This window comes from Bison bison, unplaced genomic scaffold (assembly GCF_000754665.1).
Source record: "Bison bison bison isolate TAMUID 2011002044 unplaced genomic scaffold, Bison_UMD1.0 scf7180017864472, whole genome shotgun sequence".
Lineage (NCBI taxonomy): Eukaryota > Metazoa > Chordata > Mammalia > Artiodactyla > Bovidae > Bison > Bison bison.
Window position 1 is genome coordinate 9294215 of NW_011495033.1, and position 21241 is coordinate 9315455.

Below are 21241 nucleotides of genomic sequence, written 5' to 3' on the forward strand. Positions count from 1 at the left end.
TGGGTTGCCATTTCCTTCTCCAATGCATGAAAGTGAAAAGTGAAAGTGAAGTCGCTCAGTCGTGTTCGACTCCCAGCGACCCCATGGACTGCAGCCTACCAGGCTGCTGCGTCCATGGGATTTTCCAGGCAAGAATACTGGAGTGGGTTGCCATTGCCTTCCCCAGTTCTCGGGGCAGCCTCCCTCAAACCAGATGTAAAATAGAGAGTCAGTGGGAATTTTCTGAGGGACGCAGAGAGCTCAAACCCAGTGCTTTGGTGGCAACCTAGAGGGGTGGGATGGGGTGGAGGTGGGAGGGAGGTGCAAGAGGGAGGGGACATGTGTATACCTATGGCTGATTCATGTTCATGGATGGCAGAAACCAACACAATATTGTAAAGCAATTATCCTCCGATTAACAATAAAATATTAATAAAAAAAAGAATTATCTAATCCAAATGTCAAAAGGGTCGAGATTGAGAAACTCTGCCTTAGACTCTGCCTGGACTCTCGCCTGGAGGCGTCCAGGTGACCCCATGGCTCACTTCCTTTTGCCTTGGAAAGCCAGGGGGGGCAGTTCTCTCAAATTTATTCTCTCATATTTGGAGGGAAAAAAAGAGCTATCTGTGACTGGAAGCCCAAAGGTACACAGATGTATAGGGTGGATTTAATGACTGAAAACAAGAGTTCACTATGTGTATTAGTTCAGGACCATTGTGTCTGCTGAGCCTACATCTGACCTTCTCCAAGGAGGAAGTCTGGAATGAATTGCTACCAACCACCCCCCACCGGCGACTTAATTTTAGGAAATAAATTGTCCCCTCAGCTGAAATCAAGAAGGAATACCTGGAAACAGGTGCTGTTGGAGAGCCTCCTTAAATTCTAGGACTTTGATGGGATATGACAGGCTTCTTAGGGGAGACGAAGCTGATGAAATCAGGTGAAGGCTGTGGTCAGCCTCCAAATTGGAAGGAACTAAAAAGAAAAAAGCCCACAAAGCATCATTTTAGATAATAAAGAACTTTTCTATTGCTCTTCCTACAGTTGACGCATGACATGTGTCGTGCCTGGGCTGCCCTCACTCTTCCTACGCTGTCAACAGTTCATGCATGTTAGGAAGGAGGTCTGGGACTCCTGCAGGGCCATGCATCTTCTAAGTCACCTGTGACTCATCTCAGGCAAGTCATTTTCCTCTCTATCCTGTAAGGGTGAGCAGATGGTCCCTGCGGTTCCTTCCAATTCTAATATTCTGGTTCCAGGTCACCTCTAAAGAGAAAAGGTTTCTAGTGGTGGTGGTGGTGGGATGGTAGAAAAAGTAACCACAGGATTTCCTTGGTAGTCCAGTGGTTAGGACTCTGCCTCCAATGCTGGGGATATGGGTTCAGTCCCTGGCCAGGGAACTAAGGTCCAGTATAGGAACTAAGGTCCAGCAAGCCTAAAAAATTTTTTTAAAATAAGCACAGTAATTTTTTTTATGTTGTGATAGTTGTTAAAGGTCCCCCCCCCCACCCCTGCCAAGTTTAGAAGAATAAGAAGTGGTAGAATCTCTAGTTTGGTGTGTGTGTCTGTGAAGTAAACTCTAATTTAAGATAAGAAAAAGCATAGTCCAATAACATCACTCAAGTCTTGATCCAAGCTTCTTTTTACAAAATCTGGAACTAAATGACCCTGGAGGCAAATCGATAAACTTCATTCAGCCTATAAGTCTTTTATGGGCTGATCTGAAATCACCAGGACTGATGCCTAGCAAAACTGAAAAGAAGTGAAAACACAAAGTCCTCCTCCCACACCCCCTTCCCCAGCACCTCCTTTTGCATAAGTTTTTAGTTTTTCTCCACTTGGTGGTGCCCCCAGCCCTGAGAATGGTTCAAGGTATGGGCTCCTAATTTTACTGAAGCAATTCAAATTTGTCAACAAGTTTCCCTTGAAAGAATTAGTGGAGAGCTATTCTTAAACAGCGTTTCTCTAAAATATCACCTTTAGAGAGACTATAAATGAATGTTGTAGAGTAGGAATGTCAGCCTGCAAATTTGTTTCAGCAGACCTTTACAGCGTATAAAAATGAGACCTAAAAGGATACATCAAATGGTAAACTGCTTGTGATTATGAATGACTTTGGTTTTTGCTTCTTGTATTTTTTGGTTTCCTATTACCCACATGTTAACTTTTAAGAAAAGAATGTTATTTTAAAAAGCTTAAAGGAAAAATAAAAAAGGAACTTTCACAAATTCATGGCTGATGGCATACAGGCTTTTCTTGACTTCACACAGTTCATATTCTGAGTCTTTGTAACTAAAAATATAGAAAATCACTCTTAAATAGGAGAAGATTTGTAAGCAAAAGCAGATTTCTGTTCTTTTTTCCTTGTTGTTTAGTCACTAAGTTATTTCCAACTCTTCTGCTACCCCATGGCATGGATGGTAGCCCGCCAGGCTCCTCTGTCCATGGGATTCCCAGGCAAGAATACTGGAGTGGGTTGCCATTTCCTTCTCCAGGGGATCTTCCCAATCCAGGGATCAAACCTGCGTCTCCTGAATTGGCAGGTGGATTCTTTACGGCTGATCCACCAGGGAAGCCCCATTCTTTACCTGGACAAATAACCAAATGAAGACAGAAGTTTCTGCCTCCTGATTGAACAATGGTTTCTCTTCTGCTTTACCTGATTGAATATCCAGCATCATGGTTACCCACTGCTCAGCCGACAGCCTCGTGACAGAATTGTCCCTGATGATCCAGGAATCCGGGGCTTCTGTGAATACTACACAGCAGAAGGGCTCCACGTGGACCACACAGACATGACCGTACAGGACATCTCTTTGGTATACATTTAAGATTTTGGTAGTGAAGTTCACCTTCGGCTTCTCACAGCAGAAGTGGAATGTAGGCAATTTTTCTATGCAGTTTTCTATTTCTCTTTTTAGTAAGTCAGGGTTCACTTTTTCTCCCTGACATCCAAACACTTCTTTGCTCTTATCATCCACCCCGATAATTAGGTATCCCCCGTGGGTGTTGGCAAATGCAGAGACATAATGAGGCAGCATTTCTTTAGTCCGAGGAATGATCTTTTTGGTGGTGAACCTTTTAAACTCGACGTGTGTGGACTCAGTGAAGTTGAGTTTCTCCTTATACATGAGCTTATCCTTTTTAACAAATTCTGAGGCACTCATCCTCATGTCTTCCTCTTCCTGCATGTATCTATCCAGAGCTTTCTGAGAATGTAGCTCCTGCATCGTTGATCTTCCTCTCTGGGTTCTAGACTGTTTCTCTCGGAGGAGCTCCAGGGCGCTGTGGGCACTCAAGTTGATGGTGGAAGTCACAGCTCTCTGATATAAATTGGAGCGCAAGCTGCAGATCCTTAGGCTGAAAATATCTGGGCACCATGACTTCACAAAAATCATAAGATTGTGTCCCTGCTGCATGTAGTCAAGGTATTTCTGTGAACCTGAAGGGAAGAGTTTCTGAAAAGAAGTTTCCAGATCATGTCCCAGTCCGTGGCATCGGTAACTGTAAGTTTTATCCTCAATCTCTGCTTTGATCACACCCCCTCCAGAATTTAACAGTGCACACGTTGCTTGGATGATTCTAGAATTCTCAGTTCTTTTCAAATAGCTATTGGTCATCCTCTTCCTGTTTTCCTCTCCAAAAGTGACTCTGCCCACGTCTACGGTTATCTCAGGATAAAGCATTTCCGTCTCCATCTTGAGGCTGTCCATCTCAGCAGCCCTTCTGCACCACAAACAATAACAGAAACAGGTTCCAATAAATAATTCGGATAGAAATGTTGTTTCAATATTAACATGAATTCCGTAAATTATAAACTTTTCTTCAAAGCTGTAAATTATTGGACATAGATTTTAGTGTTGGAAATCATCTTTGATATCACTGTTTTTTAATTGGGGTATAATTGCTTTACAGTGTTGTGTTAGTTTCTGTTTTACAACCACATGAATCGGCTACATGTATACATATATTCCCTCCCCTCTTGAGCCTCCTTCCCATCCCCCTATCCCACCCTTCTAGGTCAGATTTCACTGTTTTCTCCCAACTTTGTCAAGACCTTAGGCTTCCCAGCATGATTGGGCATAAACTAAACGCTTAATATTCAACCATAAAGGAAAAATATGTATTGTTGAAAATTTTAGCTATTTTTCATTTAAAATCAGGAAGCATCAACAGTGAGCCCAGATATAAAGGGCATGGATTGTTACAGGAGCTAAACAAATTTTACAGAAGTGGTTGCCATCAGAAAATGCTCCTATTTACAATTCAAAGGGGAAAGAAGACAATAGAGAATCAAGAGAGTATAGCTTTGGAGTATATGTGATGTACAAGATCTAGTTATAAAAACAAACATAAAACTTGGTATTCTCTATGTGCTATTTTATACATTTAAAAACACTTTATTCTACTCCCGAAAGAATGCCAACTGACACCAAATGCAGAAATCTTTCAAGCTCTTCAGACATTCTTCTAAAAGTACATTTCTTGTACAGTGTGATGTAGGAACAATTTTCCTTGCTTCCTAGTAGTTCTGCCTGTGGGAACCTCTAAGACCTGGGAATGGACATGAGCCTTTGAGACATAGTTACTAAATTGTGGTCAACCTCCTTTTGTTTCCCAGATCAGAAAACAGCCACCTAAATTGAAGTTAGCACCCCAGAAGCAGATGTTACAGAAATGTCCCCTCCTTTGTTTTTGTTAATTTCAAAATAAAATATTTACTAACTCAAACCAAAATTCTTCCTCTAGAAGAAGAGAGCCCAGTCGGTTTTTGTTTTTTTGTTTTTTTTTCCCTCTGTGTGATCTCTGCTAAGCAGAGGCCATATGGGTGTTGTTTATATCCACCAAGAGGGTAAGAAAGCAGGCATCCAGCAAGCTGGGTCCCCTCCCCTGCCATTAGTTTACTCTTGGTTGCTTTCTCACTTCCTCCAAGCAAACCAGAATCAACCCGATGAGTTGTTTTTTTCATAGGTGACCATTTATACACAAATGTAAATGTCTGGCTCTTAGAGAAATTTCTGGTAAGATTCTATTCATATCATAGAATCACAGAAGTGTTGGAAGGGACTTTAAAGACCATTTTAACCATCAATCTGGTTCTTAAATACTCTCTATAATATTCACAACTCCCAACAAATTTCTTTCCAGTAACTGCTTGAATACCTCCAATAACACAACTCATTGTCTCTCAAATTAGTCCCCTTCTATTTTCTGACAGCTCTGTTATATATACTTGCTTATTTTTAGCTATAATCTGTCTTCCTATAACTTCTGCATGCTGGGACTAAAACAAATCTACTTGCTTTTAAACTAGAAGAACTATACTCTCACGGATGTTACTTGAATGCTGATAACAACCGTGATAGATACAAAGTGGTCTGAGAGTCTAGCTCCAGATGAACATCTATCTGCTCCACATGTCCCCAGATTTCTCTCTCATCTTCCTTTACCAGATTCTCCTGAGCTATAATTTTATTAAGTTCTTTATGCCCTCAGACATAAGCTGAGATGAGATGGATGAGATTAAAAAAAATGTTTGTTTTTTTACCTGATGCCCTTGCTTTTCCTCTTGCTGTTTCAGTTCCACATCGGGGTTTGGTCTGAATGTTTGCCTTCTCTCACAGCCCCTGTTGCCTTCTGATATCAGCCTGGGAGGAGCAGGAACTCTGCCAGACTCCCCAAGACTTCGCAACATTGACCCACTGAGAAAGGCTGATAAAGAGTCAAGAAAAGTCCATGACAGGGCAGATTGGCAGGCCACAGTCTGACCTCTGGGAGTAAATGAAGGAGTAATGGGAAAATTCAGGGGTTTTCAAGTGCAGGGCCAAAGCTAAAACATCCCACCTCCGAGAGGCTGAATGTCTTTTTTCATACATCATACAAGCAGCTTCTGTCATAGTTAATTTCATTTCAAAGCTCTATATTTATTTTAAATTAAGCTGCCCTGTACATATCCATTATGAACAATATTAGCCTATTTTATCACCTTCCAAATTGCTTATTCTGTTCTTCTTACTTTTATTCTATTTTTCCTATTCTTCCTCTTTGTTAAATACAAGACCCTTTCTAGAAAAATGCTCATTGATGAAGGTTTGGCTATCCTGGGTGAGAGGATTACAGATGACTTCTCATCAAATTTCTTTTCCTTTCCTTTTTTTTTTTTTTTTTTTTGACTTTTCTGTATTTTCTAAATGGTCTACAATAAATGTCAATCATTTTTATAATTTACAAAACAATTAAATGAAAAAAATAAACAGATAAGAGACAGTTATCTCATTTGGGGATGCTGGTTAAACTGAATCAAGTTTCTTATAGAGGGCTGACTGACGGCCACCAATTATTGATGGTGATGATGGGGATGGACCTATAAATGTTAACTTACAAGGGCTTCCCTGACAGCTCAGTGGGTAAAGAATCCGCCTGCAATGCAGGAGACCCTGGTTCGATTCCTGGGTCGGGAAGATCTTTGGAGAAGGGATAGGCTACCCACCCCAGTATTCTTGGGCTTCCCTTGTGGGTCAGCTGGGAAAGAATCTGCCTGAAATGTGGGAGACCTGGGTTTGATCCTGGGTTGGGAAGATCTCCTGGTGAAGGGAAAGGCTACCCATTCCAGTATTCTGGCCTGGAGAAGTCCATGGACTAGTCCATGGGATCGCAAAGAGTCAGACAGGACTGAGCAACTTTCACTTTCACTTACAAGGAAAAAGGATCTTTACAAATGTGATTAAGTACTGATGTTGAGATGAGGAGATTATCCATGTGGGCCTTAAATCCAAACCAGAAGCGTTCTCATAAGAGCAGCAGCAGAAAGAGATTTGATATGTACAAAAGAGAAGGCAAAAGACTGCAGAGGCAGAGACTGGAGTGAGCTGGCCACATGTGAGGGGGTGTCAGCAAGTATGGGAAACAGCCAAATAGACTGCCCCCTAGAGCTTCTGAGGAAGAGGAGCACAGCCCCTGCTGATACCCTGATTTCTGCCCACTTTGGTCAAACTCCTGGTAGTGAGAGAATAAACTTTTGTTGTTTTAAACAACCAAAATGGTGGTAATTTGTTACAGCAGCCACAGAAAACTAACATAGTTCTTTTCCCCTAAGTCAAACCATCAAGCATCTACCATCTCCTTCAACTTGTTTTTGATGAAATGACATTGTCATATAGGTTTCTGAATACCCCTCGTATTTCTTTTCATTAACTAAGGTTAATGTTCCTATGAAGTTCTGCTTTGCTGGCAGACCCTTTGTACCTGGTGTCCTGAAAAGAGTTTCCAGGACAGGAGGCAGAATGGATACTACGATGAAGAATCAGCTCAGTTCAGTTCAGTTCAGTCGCTCAGTCATGTCCGACTCTTTGCGACCCCATGAACAGCAGCACGCCAGGCCTCCCTGTCCATCACCAACAAACGAATAAAGTGCAAAGGTCGGCTCTCAGCTTCAATTTTAACCCTTTTCACTCATGTCATTTTCAAATCCAGTCTCACTTATTTTATTTTTAAATTTCTTGGCCACACTGAATGCTGATTGTAATTCCCTAACCAGGGAACCACTGGACCACCAGGGAAGTCCTCAGTCTCTCTCTTTTTTTTTTTTTTTTTCTCTAGGCCTCACTGTGCAGCACGTCGGATCTTAGTTCCCTGACCAGGAATCAAACCAGTGCCCCCTTCATTTGAAGTGCAGCTCGTTAATCACTGGACTTCCAGCGAAATCCCCAAAGTCTCACTTTTAGTTCTACCATCTACCTTAATTCTCAGCTTCACTGAAATCCTTCTGATATTACTTATTTTTAGAAAGATAGAAAAGACTGTCATTTACTGGACATGTGCCTTTGGGCACAAGGGACCAAGCTGGGAGTGTGGCACACCACATGGGAACTGAGATTACTTGGCCAGGATTCCCTGGTGGCTCAGATGGTAAAAAGTTTGCCTGCGATGGGGGAGACCCGAGTTCCATCCCTGAGTCGGGAAGATCTCCTGGAGAAGGAAGGAAATGACAACCCACTCCAGTATTCTCGCCTGGAAAAGCCCAGGGGCAGAGGAGCCTGGGAGGCTACAGTCCATGGAGTCAGACACGACTGAGCGACTTCACTTTCACTTTTCAAGTGGAAGAGCCGGCATGTGGTCAGGTCTGTTTAATACAAATGCTCCTACTCCTTCCACTGCCTCTCAAATTTAGGATTCTGGATTGCTTTGGAGTCTTCAGAATCAGAAATTTACCTAAGTACTTCCTTTTTTCTTCCCAGTCAACAGGAAAGACATTTTATGGGGCAGGAGAACTAGGAATTGGATTGTTTTCTCATTCTTTTTTTTTTTTTGCTGTGCTGGGTCTTCATTGCTGCACGCAGGCTTTCTCTAGCTGTGGTGTGAGGACTTCTTGCCTTGTGAAGCACAGGCTCTAGAATTCAGGCTCATTATTTGCGGTGCAGTGGCTTCGTTGCCCCATGGCATGTGGAATCTTCCTGGACCAGAGATCAAACTCATGTCCCATGCTTTGGAAGGCAGATTCTTAACCACTGGACCACAGGGAAGTTCTTCTTATTCTTTAATGAACTATTGGGAACCAAATCAGAATAAAGGATAATGTGAAAGATGAGCAAAGAGAGTTTTTCTTCTTCAAAGTTCTTAGTCAAGTCCCCTGGCTATTAATAGTAGGTTATCAGAACAGGGAGGAGTTCTCATTTTGGCTCTGATACCTAGAAGCAAATGTCCGTGATATGAAGCAACTTGAAATCAGTAGCTTGGACAGTGATTCTCTCTAGGTCTTGGGAAAGTAATCTGGCCATGCTGTTGACAGTTAGCTAAGAACTAGAGCCCCCAATTTATTTAAGATGTGTTTATTCACTATGCATTTCAGTTTATCCAGAGATAATTACAGCACAGCCTTCAAGCCCAAAAGCACAAACAGCTGAATATCAGCCTTCGTCTCACTCTAAATTCATTTGTCAGTATGACTTGACTAGCATAGCAGACTTGATAACATAGTGTCCGACAGCAACCGTGCTGTTTTTACCACACCACCATCTGACTCTGAGTAAGTTTCATTCATTCTCTCATTCAATCAACCACTTTTTTTGTGTGTTTGAGCCCCAAGGGTATTGCAATTCTAGCACTTTTTAGCTCTGAAACTATGGTTAAGATAATCCAAGCCTCAGGTTCCTTCTGTATAAATTGGAGGTAATAATAGTGCCTTCTTCATATAGTTCTTATGAGAATGAACTGAGATGATGTATATAAAGAGTTTAGCATGGTGCCTGGCATAGAATGTCAGCTTTTCATTTAATAATCAATTATCAAGCACTTACTGTGTTCCAAACATAGTACTGTGCTCTGGGGCTACTGGTCATTTGCACCATTTAGTGGCTGCCTTCTTTGGGCCAGATCTGCAACTTTGATGATCTCAAATTGTCCTCATAGTAACTTGTAAGACATGCATTATTTTCACCATTTTATAAATGAAGAAACTGAGTTAAGAAAAGTAAAGCTCAAGGCCACACACATAGTAGGTAGCAGAGCTGAGATCTGAACACTTGGAGTCCAACTGATTTCAAAACTCACTATCATTTTGCCCTACAGCCTTTACTGTTAGCAAGAATAAGACACATGTCCTATTCACAATCTAGAGGGGGGAAAACATGTATTAAAGAACTCATGGCAATACAACATATGTGGTAATACCAGGTGAGAACTTTACGTACTATGCATTGTTCTCAATTCTCATAACAGCTCCATGAGGTAGGTACTGTCATTATTCCCACTTTTACAGATAGAGAAACTGAGGAACAGAGAGTTTATGATGCTTGCAAATACTATAACCCATGTGAATGACCATAACACTCTTGTGCCATTCTGGCAAGCTAGACTCATATGAACAGTGTGCTTGGGGTGTTCTAACAAGTGAAAATGACTAAGCTTGTGAGAACAAGAGAAGATTTCATAAATGAGATGGTATATGAGCTTAATCCTGCAAGTAAGAACGCACCAGGTTGAGAAAGGGTGATGGGGAAGGAAGGGGAAAACCAGGAAAAGGAAACAGCACTTGGCAAAGGCCCATTCTCTTCACTGTCTAAACTCTCTTATTTTTAGAGTACAATGAAAGTGATGAAAGTAAAGTCGTTCAGTCATGTCCAACTTCTTGTGACCCCATGGACTATGCAGTTCATGGAATTCTCTAGGCCAGAATACTGGAGTGGGTAGCCTTTCCCTTCTCCGGGGGATCTTCCCAACTCAGGGATTGAACCCAGGTCTCCCGCATTGCAGGAGGATTCTTTATCAGCTGAGCCACAAGGGAAGCCCAAGAATACTGGATTGGGAAGTCTGTCCCTTCTCCAGTGGATCTTCCTGAGTCAGGAATCTAACTGGGGTCTCCTGCATTGCAGGTGGATTCTTTACCAACTGAGGTATCAGGGAAGCCCCTAAAGTACAATGAGGATCCTTAATAGGTCTCTAAAGAAGGCATTCCATTTTTCTCCACACTTTCCTTCTATTTCTTCATGTCTTTCTCCCCATCCCTATCCTCCTGCCACCCTTCACATGCCACCCGTCCATTTCTTGCTAGCTGTCACCTGGACACTTGCCATCACTTGAAATAGCTTCCCGTTCTTTCACTCTGCCTTCCTTCCATCTATTTAAAAACATAGTTGCCTAATGGGTTTTCATATCTAATCACCTATCTCCTCAGACTCTGAAATCTTCACACTGCCCACTTTGTCCAGAATAGTCTCAACTACACAGGCAGTAAGCCGCCATCTTGGCCTGTCTTTCAATTCGTGCCACCCCCTTTCATCACAGCTAACACTGGTCCTCAACTTTGGTGTGAATCAGAATCTCCCCTGGCATGCGTGTGTGTGTGTGCTCAGTTGCTTCAGTCGTGTCCAGCTCTTTATGACCCTATAGACTGTAGCCCACCAGGCTCCTCTGTCCATGGGATTCCCCAGGCAAGAATACTGGAGTGGGTTGCCATGCCCTCCTCCAGAGCATCTTCCCTGACCCGGGGATCCTGGGGATCAAACTCGCATCTTTCTGCGTCTCCTGCGTTGCAGGAGGATTCTTTACCCACTGAGCCACCTGGGGAGCCTGCTCCCTTAACATACTTCTTAAAAATATACACGCCTGGGGGCTCCACCCCCAGATTCAACCTTATTGATTCCGGAAAACTGAGTTGTGCAGTTTTGTCCCTTTTTTTTTTTTTGATGTTTTAGGACGTCTATGTTAACTTTCCTCCTGGTGTTTCTAACTCACTGACTTTTGAGAAACACTACACCATTTCAACCTTACCTAAATTTGGAAGGAAATGGCAACCCACTCCAGTATTCGTGCCTGGAAAATCCTATGGACCAAGAAGCCTGGTGGGCTACAAGTCCATGGAGTTGCAAAGAGTCGGACACGACTGAGCGACTCTCACTCACTCACCTACGCTTTCTTATTTAATTCGAGAGTTAAATTATCTGCTCCCAGAATCTCCTAATTCTCAAATCCCACGCATCTTTCAAGACCCAGATCAAAGGCCACCTCTTCCACGACGTTTTTCCTGCACTCCTTTGCAGTTCTTTGATATTTAATGCCCTCTCTTTATTGTTTAGGAAGCGCCCAAACCTCTGACCAGCCAATGAGTTTCCCCCGGGTGGGGAAGAAGGGGCACGTTCATCAAAGTTCACCCCAACCTCTCTAGCTCTCAGGTGGGAGTTTGGCACAAGTGCCGTATTGTTGGATCACCGTCTGAACCGATAGTTCTTTCTGTCAACTACAAATTGGCACTTAGCAAGAGCACTGCCAACGACTGAAAAACATAGGTGTTTGCCATCTGCCTCTACGGAGAGTGAACCCCATGCTATAGCTGTTGACCTTCAACAACCGGAGGGAGTTCAGGGTGAAGTGAGGCACTTTGTGCTCCAGGGAATCTGGTGGGACAGGTCTTTAGACAGTTGGATGTTTTTAGGAACAGATTTTATGATCTCAAACCTTCCATCTCCTCATACCTAAAGTGAAAGTGAAGTAGCTCAGTCGTGTCTGACTCTTGTGACCCTGTGGACTGTAGCCTACTAGGCTCCTCCCTCCATGGGATTCTCCAGGCAAGAATACTGGAGTGGGTTGCTATTTCCTTCCCATACCTAAAGAAGCACTAAGTCCCTTCCGGGTGACATCAGATCCTCATGACTAACAAAAAGCCTTTTGTAAAATGAGTGCTTCATGGTATTGAACTCCCCCTTCACCAAAACCCTACATATTGTCTTTCACCCACTCCCGCGCTGGAACAGTCTCTCAGAGCTATTCCCAGGCTGCAGTCCGCATTTTGCCCCAAATAAAACTTAACTCACAACTCTCATGTTGTACATCTTTTTTAGCCGACAGTCCCAAAAGTCTAGGGCACACACACTCTACAACCCTGCCTCAGATGCCTTTCCCTAGTGAAACAAGGCACTCCAAATAACAGCCTCTCCAACGTCGGAGATTAAGGAATTGAAAGACCGGCAGAAACCACTCCGCGTCTAACTTCTAACTCAGGCTTCAGAACCCGCCCAGCCACAGAGCGACTGCAAATGCGCTTGCGCCCTCTGGCCGGCTCCGTCCCCAAAGTTCGCCTCGCGCTCCGATTGGCTGCTCTCCGCACCAGCCCGGGTGCCACGTGATCCACTGGCCACCGCGTGATTGGTTGTTCCTTTCGCCGGGGCTGCCGGCCCTGCCGCGAGGAGCAGGAGTCTGGAAAGCGGCAACTGGCTTCCTATTGTACAGCACAGGGTGGGCTGCCGTGAGCCTCAGCAGACCCGGGCAGGCCTCGTGAGAATGTAGGACGTAAGCGTTTTGGGAGGTTCGGAAAGCGGACTGCAGAGCCCTTGCCTGCAGCTCTGGTTTGCGCCCTGGCTCCGGCCTTACTTGTGTTTCGCCCACAAGAATGGCTTCCTTCAGTCTTTCCTGAAGTTGGTGAGGTTTGGACGTATTAGTAGTGTTAGTAGTATTGTTATTTTTCTTATTATCATCATCATTTGAGAGTCCACTGCGTATAAGCATTGGTGGTCCTGCGCAGGGCGCCATGCAGAAAGCCTTGAGTTAGAAGCTGGAGGAAGGAGGGCTTATAGATGCTTGCGGAACGTCCTTAAACCAGCATGAAATGTTGGAGGTAAGTCAGCTTTATAAATTGTGCTGATGTTTTTATAGGGTTTAGTAGGGAGGGTCATTCATTGACTAAACTAAACCCTCGTTTATTGTGCCGCCTTCTGTTGCCCCAGGTTCCCTGCTGAGTGTAATGGTTGCAAAGGCCAGTGAGACCCAGTCCTGGTTCTTCAGGAGCTCTGTCTGTGAGATGGGACTGGTGGGTGAGACAAGGAGGTGGAGGATGGGAATGAGTGAATATTTGGCGTGTGACGCCTACTATGGTCGGAAAAAGTGCTGTGAGAGTCAGAGGAGGGGGTAAACTGAGGGAGTTAGGGACCACTTAACCGAGAAGGGGGCTTCCCTGATAGCTGGTAAAGAATCCGCCTGCAATTCAGGAGACCCCGGTTCGATTCCTGGGTCAGGAATATCCACTGGAGAAGGGAAGGACTACCCCCTCCTGGAGAATTTCATGGACTGTATAGTCCATGAGGTCGCAAATAGTCGGCATGACTGAGCGACTTTCACTTAACAGAGGTGACATTTGAACAAGGCTTTAGAACTATAATTAGACTTTCTCCAGATTGAAAGGGGTAGGGAAGGCACGCCAGACAGAGAAGTTTACAGAGGAAGAGAACTAGGAAAGTGTGCCCACTGTGAGTGACTGGAGCACACTTGGAGTTCAGCTCACAAGTTTCCTGCTTTGAGACAAGAGTTATTTAAGTTCTGTTTGCTCGTTTGTTTTTTTTGTAACACGTACTCCTGCAAAGGCTGGTGTGATCAAGGCTCAAGCCTCTAAAAAGGCACTTTGTTTTTAGTAGTTTCCCTCTCTTTGTGGAGTTTAGTTGCTGAATGGAGAACACAGGCCATATGTAGCTGTCCAGTTTTAACTAGGGAGTATCAGTCTATTATCAGTTTTATAAGTGGCCAACTGAAGCATGTTGTGTGTCCAAAATTGTTACTTATATATTGACAGTATTCTGCTGAAAAGCTGGAGAGGTTGACATTGTTTGCAAACCACGAGAAGGCGTCATTTAGAATAAATAAAATGTAGTCAACTTTCTCATTCAGAAATTGATTATCCAGGTTGTGAATTACTCAGGCTTTGCATTGTTTCCTTTATCTTGCCCATCCTCTGGAGAAAAATGAAATTAAACCTTATATTTAGCTGGTAGTGGAAAAGTATAAATCTGGTAACCAGACCTGTTTCTCCTCCAACTCTGTTGTTAATTTGCTATGCACCTTTGTCAAATCATATCCTCCTCAGGTTTTGGATTCTTTAGAAGACTTGTATAAAATTTTTATGGCTAATACTTTTCATCTTTATTGGCAGTAGAATTGTAAATCAAATTATATGTTAAATGAATTGGAGTTTATAAAGGCTTTTTAGTAGAAAATCTTTCCTGAAGGTTTTTCTTTAGAACTAGACTATAAATCCCTTCACAGACAATCCCTAAGATTTTATCATGCATGGTGTTTGGGCTCACTAAAACCAGAAATTATTTTGAACTGTAAATGCTTCTCTACTGTGTATTTTAAAAACCAAAGGAAAAAAAATAAATAAAAATAAAAACCACCAAAGAAAACCACATACCCCAAAACAAAACTTGTTCATGTTAACATTTTGTACAGCAGAGTTGTTTAAGGTGCATAGTGGAAGATGCAATATTGAAAGCCCATGCTCCTTTTTTTTTTTTTCCATGGGTAAACCTAAGTTTTCTCTGATGTGAAAATAGGGTTTGGGGCTGCTCTTATGAAATACAAGGAGGTGAAAGCAATGATGCGATGATGAGTGAAGCATAGTCTGACCTGGTATTGCCATTGCTTCAGTGTTGGCTTTGACCAGGGTATGACCCCTTAATCTTCTCTCTGAGCTGATTCTGGTTGTGGTTTTTCTACACTGGTATGTTCTAGCCTATTTGGATACTGGCTTTATTATGTTAGAGCATTTCTTTAATATGCTTTTGTATTACTGATACTTTCATGTTTTCTTTGTAGGTTGAGGTGAAAAATACTGCTTTGATATCTTCATGGAAGACTGCATTATTTCATCCCTGAATCTGGTTCAGTTCCCTTATTGACTGATTACTGTGTTAAAATGCTTGTTTAGCAGTGATTGTAAAATAACAGTAATTAACATGTACATGCTCTCGTGGGGCAGACTAAGGGAAAACAGGTGTTCAGCCTGGAAAAGTGTTGCTCATTGGATTTCCCATTAAGTCAGTATGTCTTGGGTTTAACTTTTAAACAAGTTAAAAAATTAAATATTTTAAAATCTATAGGCTATTCTGTTTCAATATTTCTATTACCTTTGTGGTGTCAGAAAATGTGCTTTGAATTGCTAAAATGAGTTGTATTAGCAAACACCTGTCTCAGCAGAGGCACTTACTAGAATTTTCATTCTTCCTCTTCTAGTAATGATTTAAAAAAAAAAAAAAAAACCTGTATATTTTCACCAACCTTCCGATCCAGTGGCTTGCATTTTTCTACATAGGTTCAGAGAAGGCAGTGGCACCCCACTCCAGTACTCTTGCCTGGAAAATCCCATGGACGGAGGACCCTGGTGGGCCGCAGTCCATGGGGTCGCTAAGAGTTGGACACGACTGATCGACTTCACTTTCACTTTTCACTTTTCTGCACTGTAGAAGGAAAAGGCAACCCACTCCAGTGTTCTTGTCTGGAGAATCCCAGGGACGGGGGAGCCTGCTGGGCTGCCGTCTGTGAGGTCACACAGAGTCGGACATGACTGAATTGACTTAGCAGCGGCAGCAACTTAGTTTCTGTAGAATAAGGTACTTCATGCAAGACTAATTTCTTGCTGTTGGAGTAGAGGATTTCTCTCCAAGTATTCAATTAGCGAAAACAGCAAAATAATCCAAAATGCCTCAAAAAGTCCAAAGTGATCTAAATGAAAATTTACTGTAAGTACCTCAACTAGGAAATTCCCTGCCGGTCCAGTGCTTAGGACTCCAGTGGTTAGGCCTTCACTGCCAAAGGCCTGGGTTTGATCCCTGGTCAGGGAATTAAGATCCCACAAGACTTGAGGTGTGGCCAAAAATAAATAAATATCTCATCATTCAGTTTCCACATAATCATGACATGGAACAGCTCTTTGCCAAAAACATTTATTCTTAAAATTTATTTAAGCGTTTCATAGAAACTTCAGTAATAGCCAGAATAATTCATGTTAGTTTAGCAAACTCTTTAACAACAAGCAGAAAGAGCTTATTGAAAGGTGCTTTATGTACACAGTCACAGTTAGGTCAGTATTTTACACCATCTCTTCATTAGTCACTTTGCTTTCACATTGAAATCTTCAGACTATTCTGTATATACATTCAACCTCTGTTTTCCTTTAACCAGTTTCCCAAGGAAGACACCTGTGGTTCACAAAGGGAACTTTAAAAGTTGATAAACTGTAGCAGGTGTTATGTAACAAGTGGGTCACAGCAGATGGGAGGAGCTGTTGTTTTCCTAAAGTGTTTCTAAGTATGTCTATAAAGAGCAAGTCCGTATTTCATACTGTTTGCAAGCCAATAAAACCTATTCCTCAGAGGCAGGTTTCCCAGGTGGCTCAGTGGTAAAGAATTTATCTACCTGCCAACACAGGAGCTACAAGAGATGCAGGTTCGATCCCTGGGTTGGGAAGCTCTCCTAGAGGAGGAAATGGCAACCCATTCCAGTATTTTTGCCGGGATAGTCCCATGGACAGAGGAGCCTTTTGGGCTACAGTTTATGGGATTTCAAAGACTCGGACATGACTGAGCCACTGAGCACACGGGCTGGTTATTGCTTTCTTTTCCAAAAAGGCCTGTTTCTGATTCACCACCCATTTAATGACATCTAACTTGGGTTTTCCCTGAGAGCTTCTATACCTCTTGTCCTTTAACAAAGGGGAGAGAAGATCTTCTGTGTCAAGTATTCTCTTTGATCCCTTCCTCTTTGCTGACCCTCACATCCCTTGCCAGTCCTGATTCTCTCACTCTAACCAGCTCAGTCAACTCTAAGTAGGGGTGTCTAGGGAGCAAGCTAAAAGGTTAAGATCAGTGAGTAAATCCTTTTAAAGAAATCCATGTGGTTGTCTGAAGTTCACAGTTATTAGTTGAGAGTGAGAAGTATCAAAAATGCTATTTACCCTGTGGAAAACCAGCCCTGTGGCCTTACAGTACAATCATTGTGTTGTGAGGTAAGGTGCTAATCCCTTTCAGTTCTCAGGGGAGTACAGTTTAATCAGATGCTGTACCTCTGTTGGATAACCTGTGATAGGACAAGCCTGGTGACTCCTCACGTAATTGAACACACAGCGATAACAAAACACATAGCCAGAGGTGGCGAGAACCGTGTCATTCACCCGGTTTTTACGACACAGTGGGCACACGGTCTTCATTTTGGGTAACAGGGGAGAATCAGAATTGTAGTCTAGGTGTACAGGTGGTGGTGGAGTAGGCAGAGCAGTCAGGGACTTGATGGTTTCTTGGTTTTCCGACGAATACCACCACTCAAGAAACTGCAGGAAGAATACACCCACCGAAAGGCCAGTAGAGAGGGACAAGGCAACACCCCCCACGGCTTTCTTCAGAGCTGACTTTATCTTCTCACCAATGCTGTTTGGAGAATAGAACAAGGAGGCAAAAAGAGAAACCATTTAGGTATAATCACAGAATGACTAATAGAAACGTAGTTCTTGTATTTTTCATTGGAATCTGATTTAGCTTGGGGATTGAAAATTGTGTCCTTAATGGTCCCTTCTAAACAATTCCCTCTTTGTGACTTATAATATATAATATTTTAGGAGCATAAGAGCTAAGATTTGTTTTTAATGACTAGAGCTTGTGTTTTGAGAAATAAATTAGTGAGATTATACAGACTATATAATCAACTTGTATATTGATTATATAGACCTTTTGGGGCAGGGGGTGAAGGATAGTAATATCCAGGGAAAAAAACAACTCAGCAGTATTGAGGAATATATTTGCACTTGTAGGAGAACACAAACACTAACTAGAAGTGGGATGTGTGTGCACGTTCAGTCCTGTCCAACTCTTGGCAATTCCATGGACTGTGGCCTGCCAGTCTCCTCTGTCCATGGGAACTTCCAGGCAAGAATACTGGAGTGGGTTGCTCTTTCCTACTCCAGGGAATCTTCCCAACCTAGGAATTGAACCCTAGTCTCTGGTATCTCCTTTGGCAGGCAGATTCTTTACCACTAGCACCAATGCAAGGGGGAGAGCACCATGTTAAGAGCAGTCTTTAGAACTCTATTGATCTGGCTGGAATCTCAGCTCTGCCACTTTGGAGCTATGTGGCTTTGGCAAGGTACTTAACTATTAGAACTTAGTTTCTTCAACTGTTAAATGGTGCTTATGCATTATTTCATTGAGTTGTGATAAGGATTGAGGTGATATACCTAAACATCTGTGTACCAGCACAGGGCCTGGTACACAGCAAGTGTGCACAAAAATGTAGGCAGTATGAGGAGGAATGGAGAAGGAAATGGCAACCCACTCCAGTATTGTCAGGAGAATCCCATGGACTGAGGAGCTGGTGGGCTACAGTCCACAGGGTCGCAAAGTTAACAGGATGGCAATCCTTATTTTATGGACACATGAGTTTTTCAGTGATTTTATGAAATGACCTCAGAGTGGACTGAGGGAGGTGAATTATGAAATTGGGATCAGATTTTAGAATTTATTAATCAAAGACTTTGGGGAAATGTTAAGGCCTTACCTCCCAGCTGGTAGCTGCATCATGCTGGCCTCAGCTGGTTTGTGCTCCAGAGCTTGTATATCCTGAACTGTAAGCCGACCTAGCCGAACTCCAGCCAGCCTCAGCAGTGGTGAGTGATGCTGAGCCTTTCCTAGAATGTATCGAAGCTGCTGTACCAGAAACCAGCCTTCCCAGGCCATGTTAACAAATGGGTAGGCTGCCAGGAAGGCTCTGTAAAATCGTTTCCAGCGGGAAGAAGGGGGATGGATGGAATATTCGTCCTCTTCTCTCAGGCTAGAAACCAGCTTCTCCAGTTTCACTTTCAGATAGGGAAGAAGAACCAGGAACATAATTGATTTCATAAACTGCTGCTTTGGGAGACCAGCACTGGCCAACCTCTGGAGCTTGTGTTGGTCTCCCATTACAATTCTCTTTAAGCCATAAAAGTTTTCAGAAAAGGAGGCGCTGGTTTTCGACAGATAATGCTGCTGGAGCAGAAGATCTAGCAGGGTGAAGATTTCATCAAACCACCTCCAAAAGAAGCCAAAGTGGGCAGGATTTGATTCTGCAAGAACCTACAGCAAAATAAATGAAATTCATTCCATTACAACAGCTACTATGCCTTGTTATTTACATTTCCTTTTTTCCCCTCTAAATTCTACACTTTTCTTTCTACACCTTTACCTCCCTGAAGGGCTGGGTATGTAGTGCACACAACACTCTACACAGAAGAGAGACTCCATAACTGTTAAATCATAGGATATAAATTATATACTGATTATTTTGAAACCGAGGCCAACAAATTCAAATTACTGGGTTTTTTTACCCCAGACATCCCTAAAACTTTCCAGAGAATTAAATCCTTACCTTGACCACATGCTGAAGAGCAGGTCTCACTGCTGACATTAAACTGTCCTGTGCTACCACCTCAAAGATGGATGGCTGGTCATCCACGACAGAGGCAGTCGTGATGTGAGCCCCGTGCTCGGCCATAGTTTCGTGTGTGCACTGGGTTTTACCTTGTCCATAAGCTCTTTAGTAAGCATGAACTTTTGGGGGGGCGCCAGATGGGTGCTCAGTCTCAACGGTAACTTTTATCTTAAAGGATAGCCCCTCAATTTTACTGGAACTGGGCAAAAAAAAAGACCTTTTCCGGAGGCAAGGTGAGGGGGAGGGTCCGAGTGAAGGAAGGTGAAGAACGAAGTTAACACGGACGTGGGTAGGAACAGTGTGTAGGAGGGGGTGACAACTAACGCTGCGCCTCACGGAACAAAGCGTAACTACGGGGAAGACAGCACGGCGCTGGGCGCTGGCCTGTAGAGCGGCAGTCCTGGAGGCTGCCAGTCAGGGGCTCTAACTCAGGAGGGTTCAAAAGCCAGGCGGATCTGAGGGATCGGATGTGCACCAGTACGGCCGGCCCTCCGCGGCTTGGCTCAGCTGTGGCCTGAGCAGTCCCCCCACCGTGACCGTCCTTGCGCGCTGACCCCAGACGAGGCGCGAGGGACCCGGGACACCGCGGTTGAAAGGAGGTCTCCGCTTTATGACAGAATCCGCAGCCGGAAATAGAAGCCGCAGGAGCTTGGGGAAGGCTGGCGGAGGAGAGGCGCTCTAGCCTGGAATGCGGCCCTGGAAACCGGAACTAGACAACTCTATGACTTCATCGGGACTTCCGCTTCCGCCCCCGCTGAAAGTGAGGGAGGCACTAGAGGCGATCGGCTGGAGGAGAGGTCTCTGCTGATGGGGTTTACTTTTCGTAACTGGGTTTGCGTCGCTGTCTTGTTGGAAAGCCACAGCTCTTATCTGTCTTTGCGGAGTCTTTTTGGCAAGGTGTTGGGGTCACTGCATCGACATCTGGAGCCTGAGCTCGGCCCGCAGCTTGGGCGTTTGTTCCCTGGGGCGATCCAGATAGGGGCGAGGGACCCAAGGGAATGTGGAGATGGAAGCCTCACTTTGCTTGCGGCGGGGGTCGTGGTTCACTATTATCTGCCGCCTTAGGGAAGGATTTAAAGCGACATAGGCAGAGATAACGGAGAAGGCAATGGCAACCCACTCCAGTACTCTTGCCTGGAGAATCCCAGGGACGGGGGAGCCTGGTGGGCTTCTGTCTGTGGGGTCGCACAGAGTCGTACACGACTGAAGCGACTTAGCAGCAGCAGCAGCAGCACAATAGCTAACAAAATAAGGAAAGCCAACTCTGAAGGAACAGAAATTATACAGTTCTACTGGATGTTTCTAGCAAGAATTAGCAAAGTCTCACCCAGGCATTGATGTTGCAATAAATGGGCTTCAACAAATCTGTCATTGTACTTATGATTCAGATTCCTATTGATTGACCTTAGGTTAAGATTACCTCTCCACTCCCTGTTTTGCTGCTGCTACTGCTGCTGCTAAGTCGCTTCAGTCGTGTCCGACTCTGTGTGACCCCATAGACGGAAGCCCACCAGGCTCCCCCGTCCCTGGGATTCTCCAGGCAAGA

The 21241-nt window shown here is 43.7% G+C and overlaps 2 protein-coding genes and 1 long non-coding RNA gene across 3 annotated transcripts in view; 1 reads left to right on the forward strand and 2 right to left on the reverse strand.

The window, feature by feature from the left end:
* Positions 1-5607, reverse strand: part of SLFN14 (schlafen family member 14) — a 10700-nt gene extending 5093 nt beyond the window's left edge. The window contains exons 1-3 of the mRNA XM_010861505.1: positions 5528-5607; positions 2639-3705; positions 826-954 (exon numbers count right to left, since the gene is read on the reverse strand). Of these exons, the coding sequence (XP_010859807.1) occupies positions 826-954; positions 2639-3692 (1183 nt within the window). The 5' untranslated portion in view covers positions 3693-3705; positions 5528-5607. The remainder of the gene's footprint in view (positions 1-825; positions 955-2638; positions 3706-5527) is intronic.
* A 7017-nt stretch (positions 5608-12624) lies between these two features.
* LOC105004011 lies at positions 12625-15338 on the forward strand. Its single transcript, XR_827176.1, has 3 exons — positions 12625-13087; positions 13197-13279; positions 15058-15338. It is a non-coding gene; the product is annotated as an uncharacterized LOC105004011 (long non-coding RNA).
* An 832-nt stretch (positions 15339-16170) lies between these two features.
* On the reverse strand, positions 16171-20799 carry PEX12 (peroxisomal biogenesis factor 12). The gene is made up of 3 exons (XM_010861506.1): positions 19633-20799; positions 18787-19340; positions 16171-17663 (listed from the first exon to the last, which is right to left on the reverse strand). Exons 1-3 carry the CDS (start codon positions 19756-19758, stop codon positions 17264-17266), a joined length of 1080 nt encoding a protein of 359 aa, XP_010859808.1. The 5' UTR covers positions 19759-20799; the 3' UTR covers positions 16171-17263.
* Positions 20800-21241: the final 442 nt, after the last annotated feature.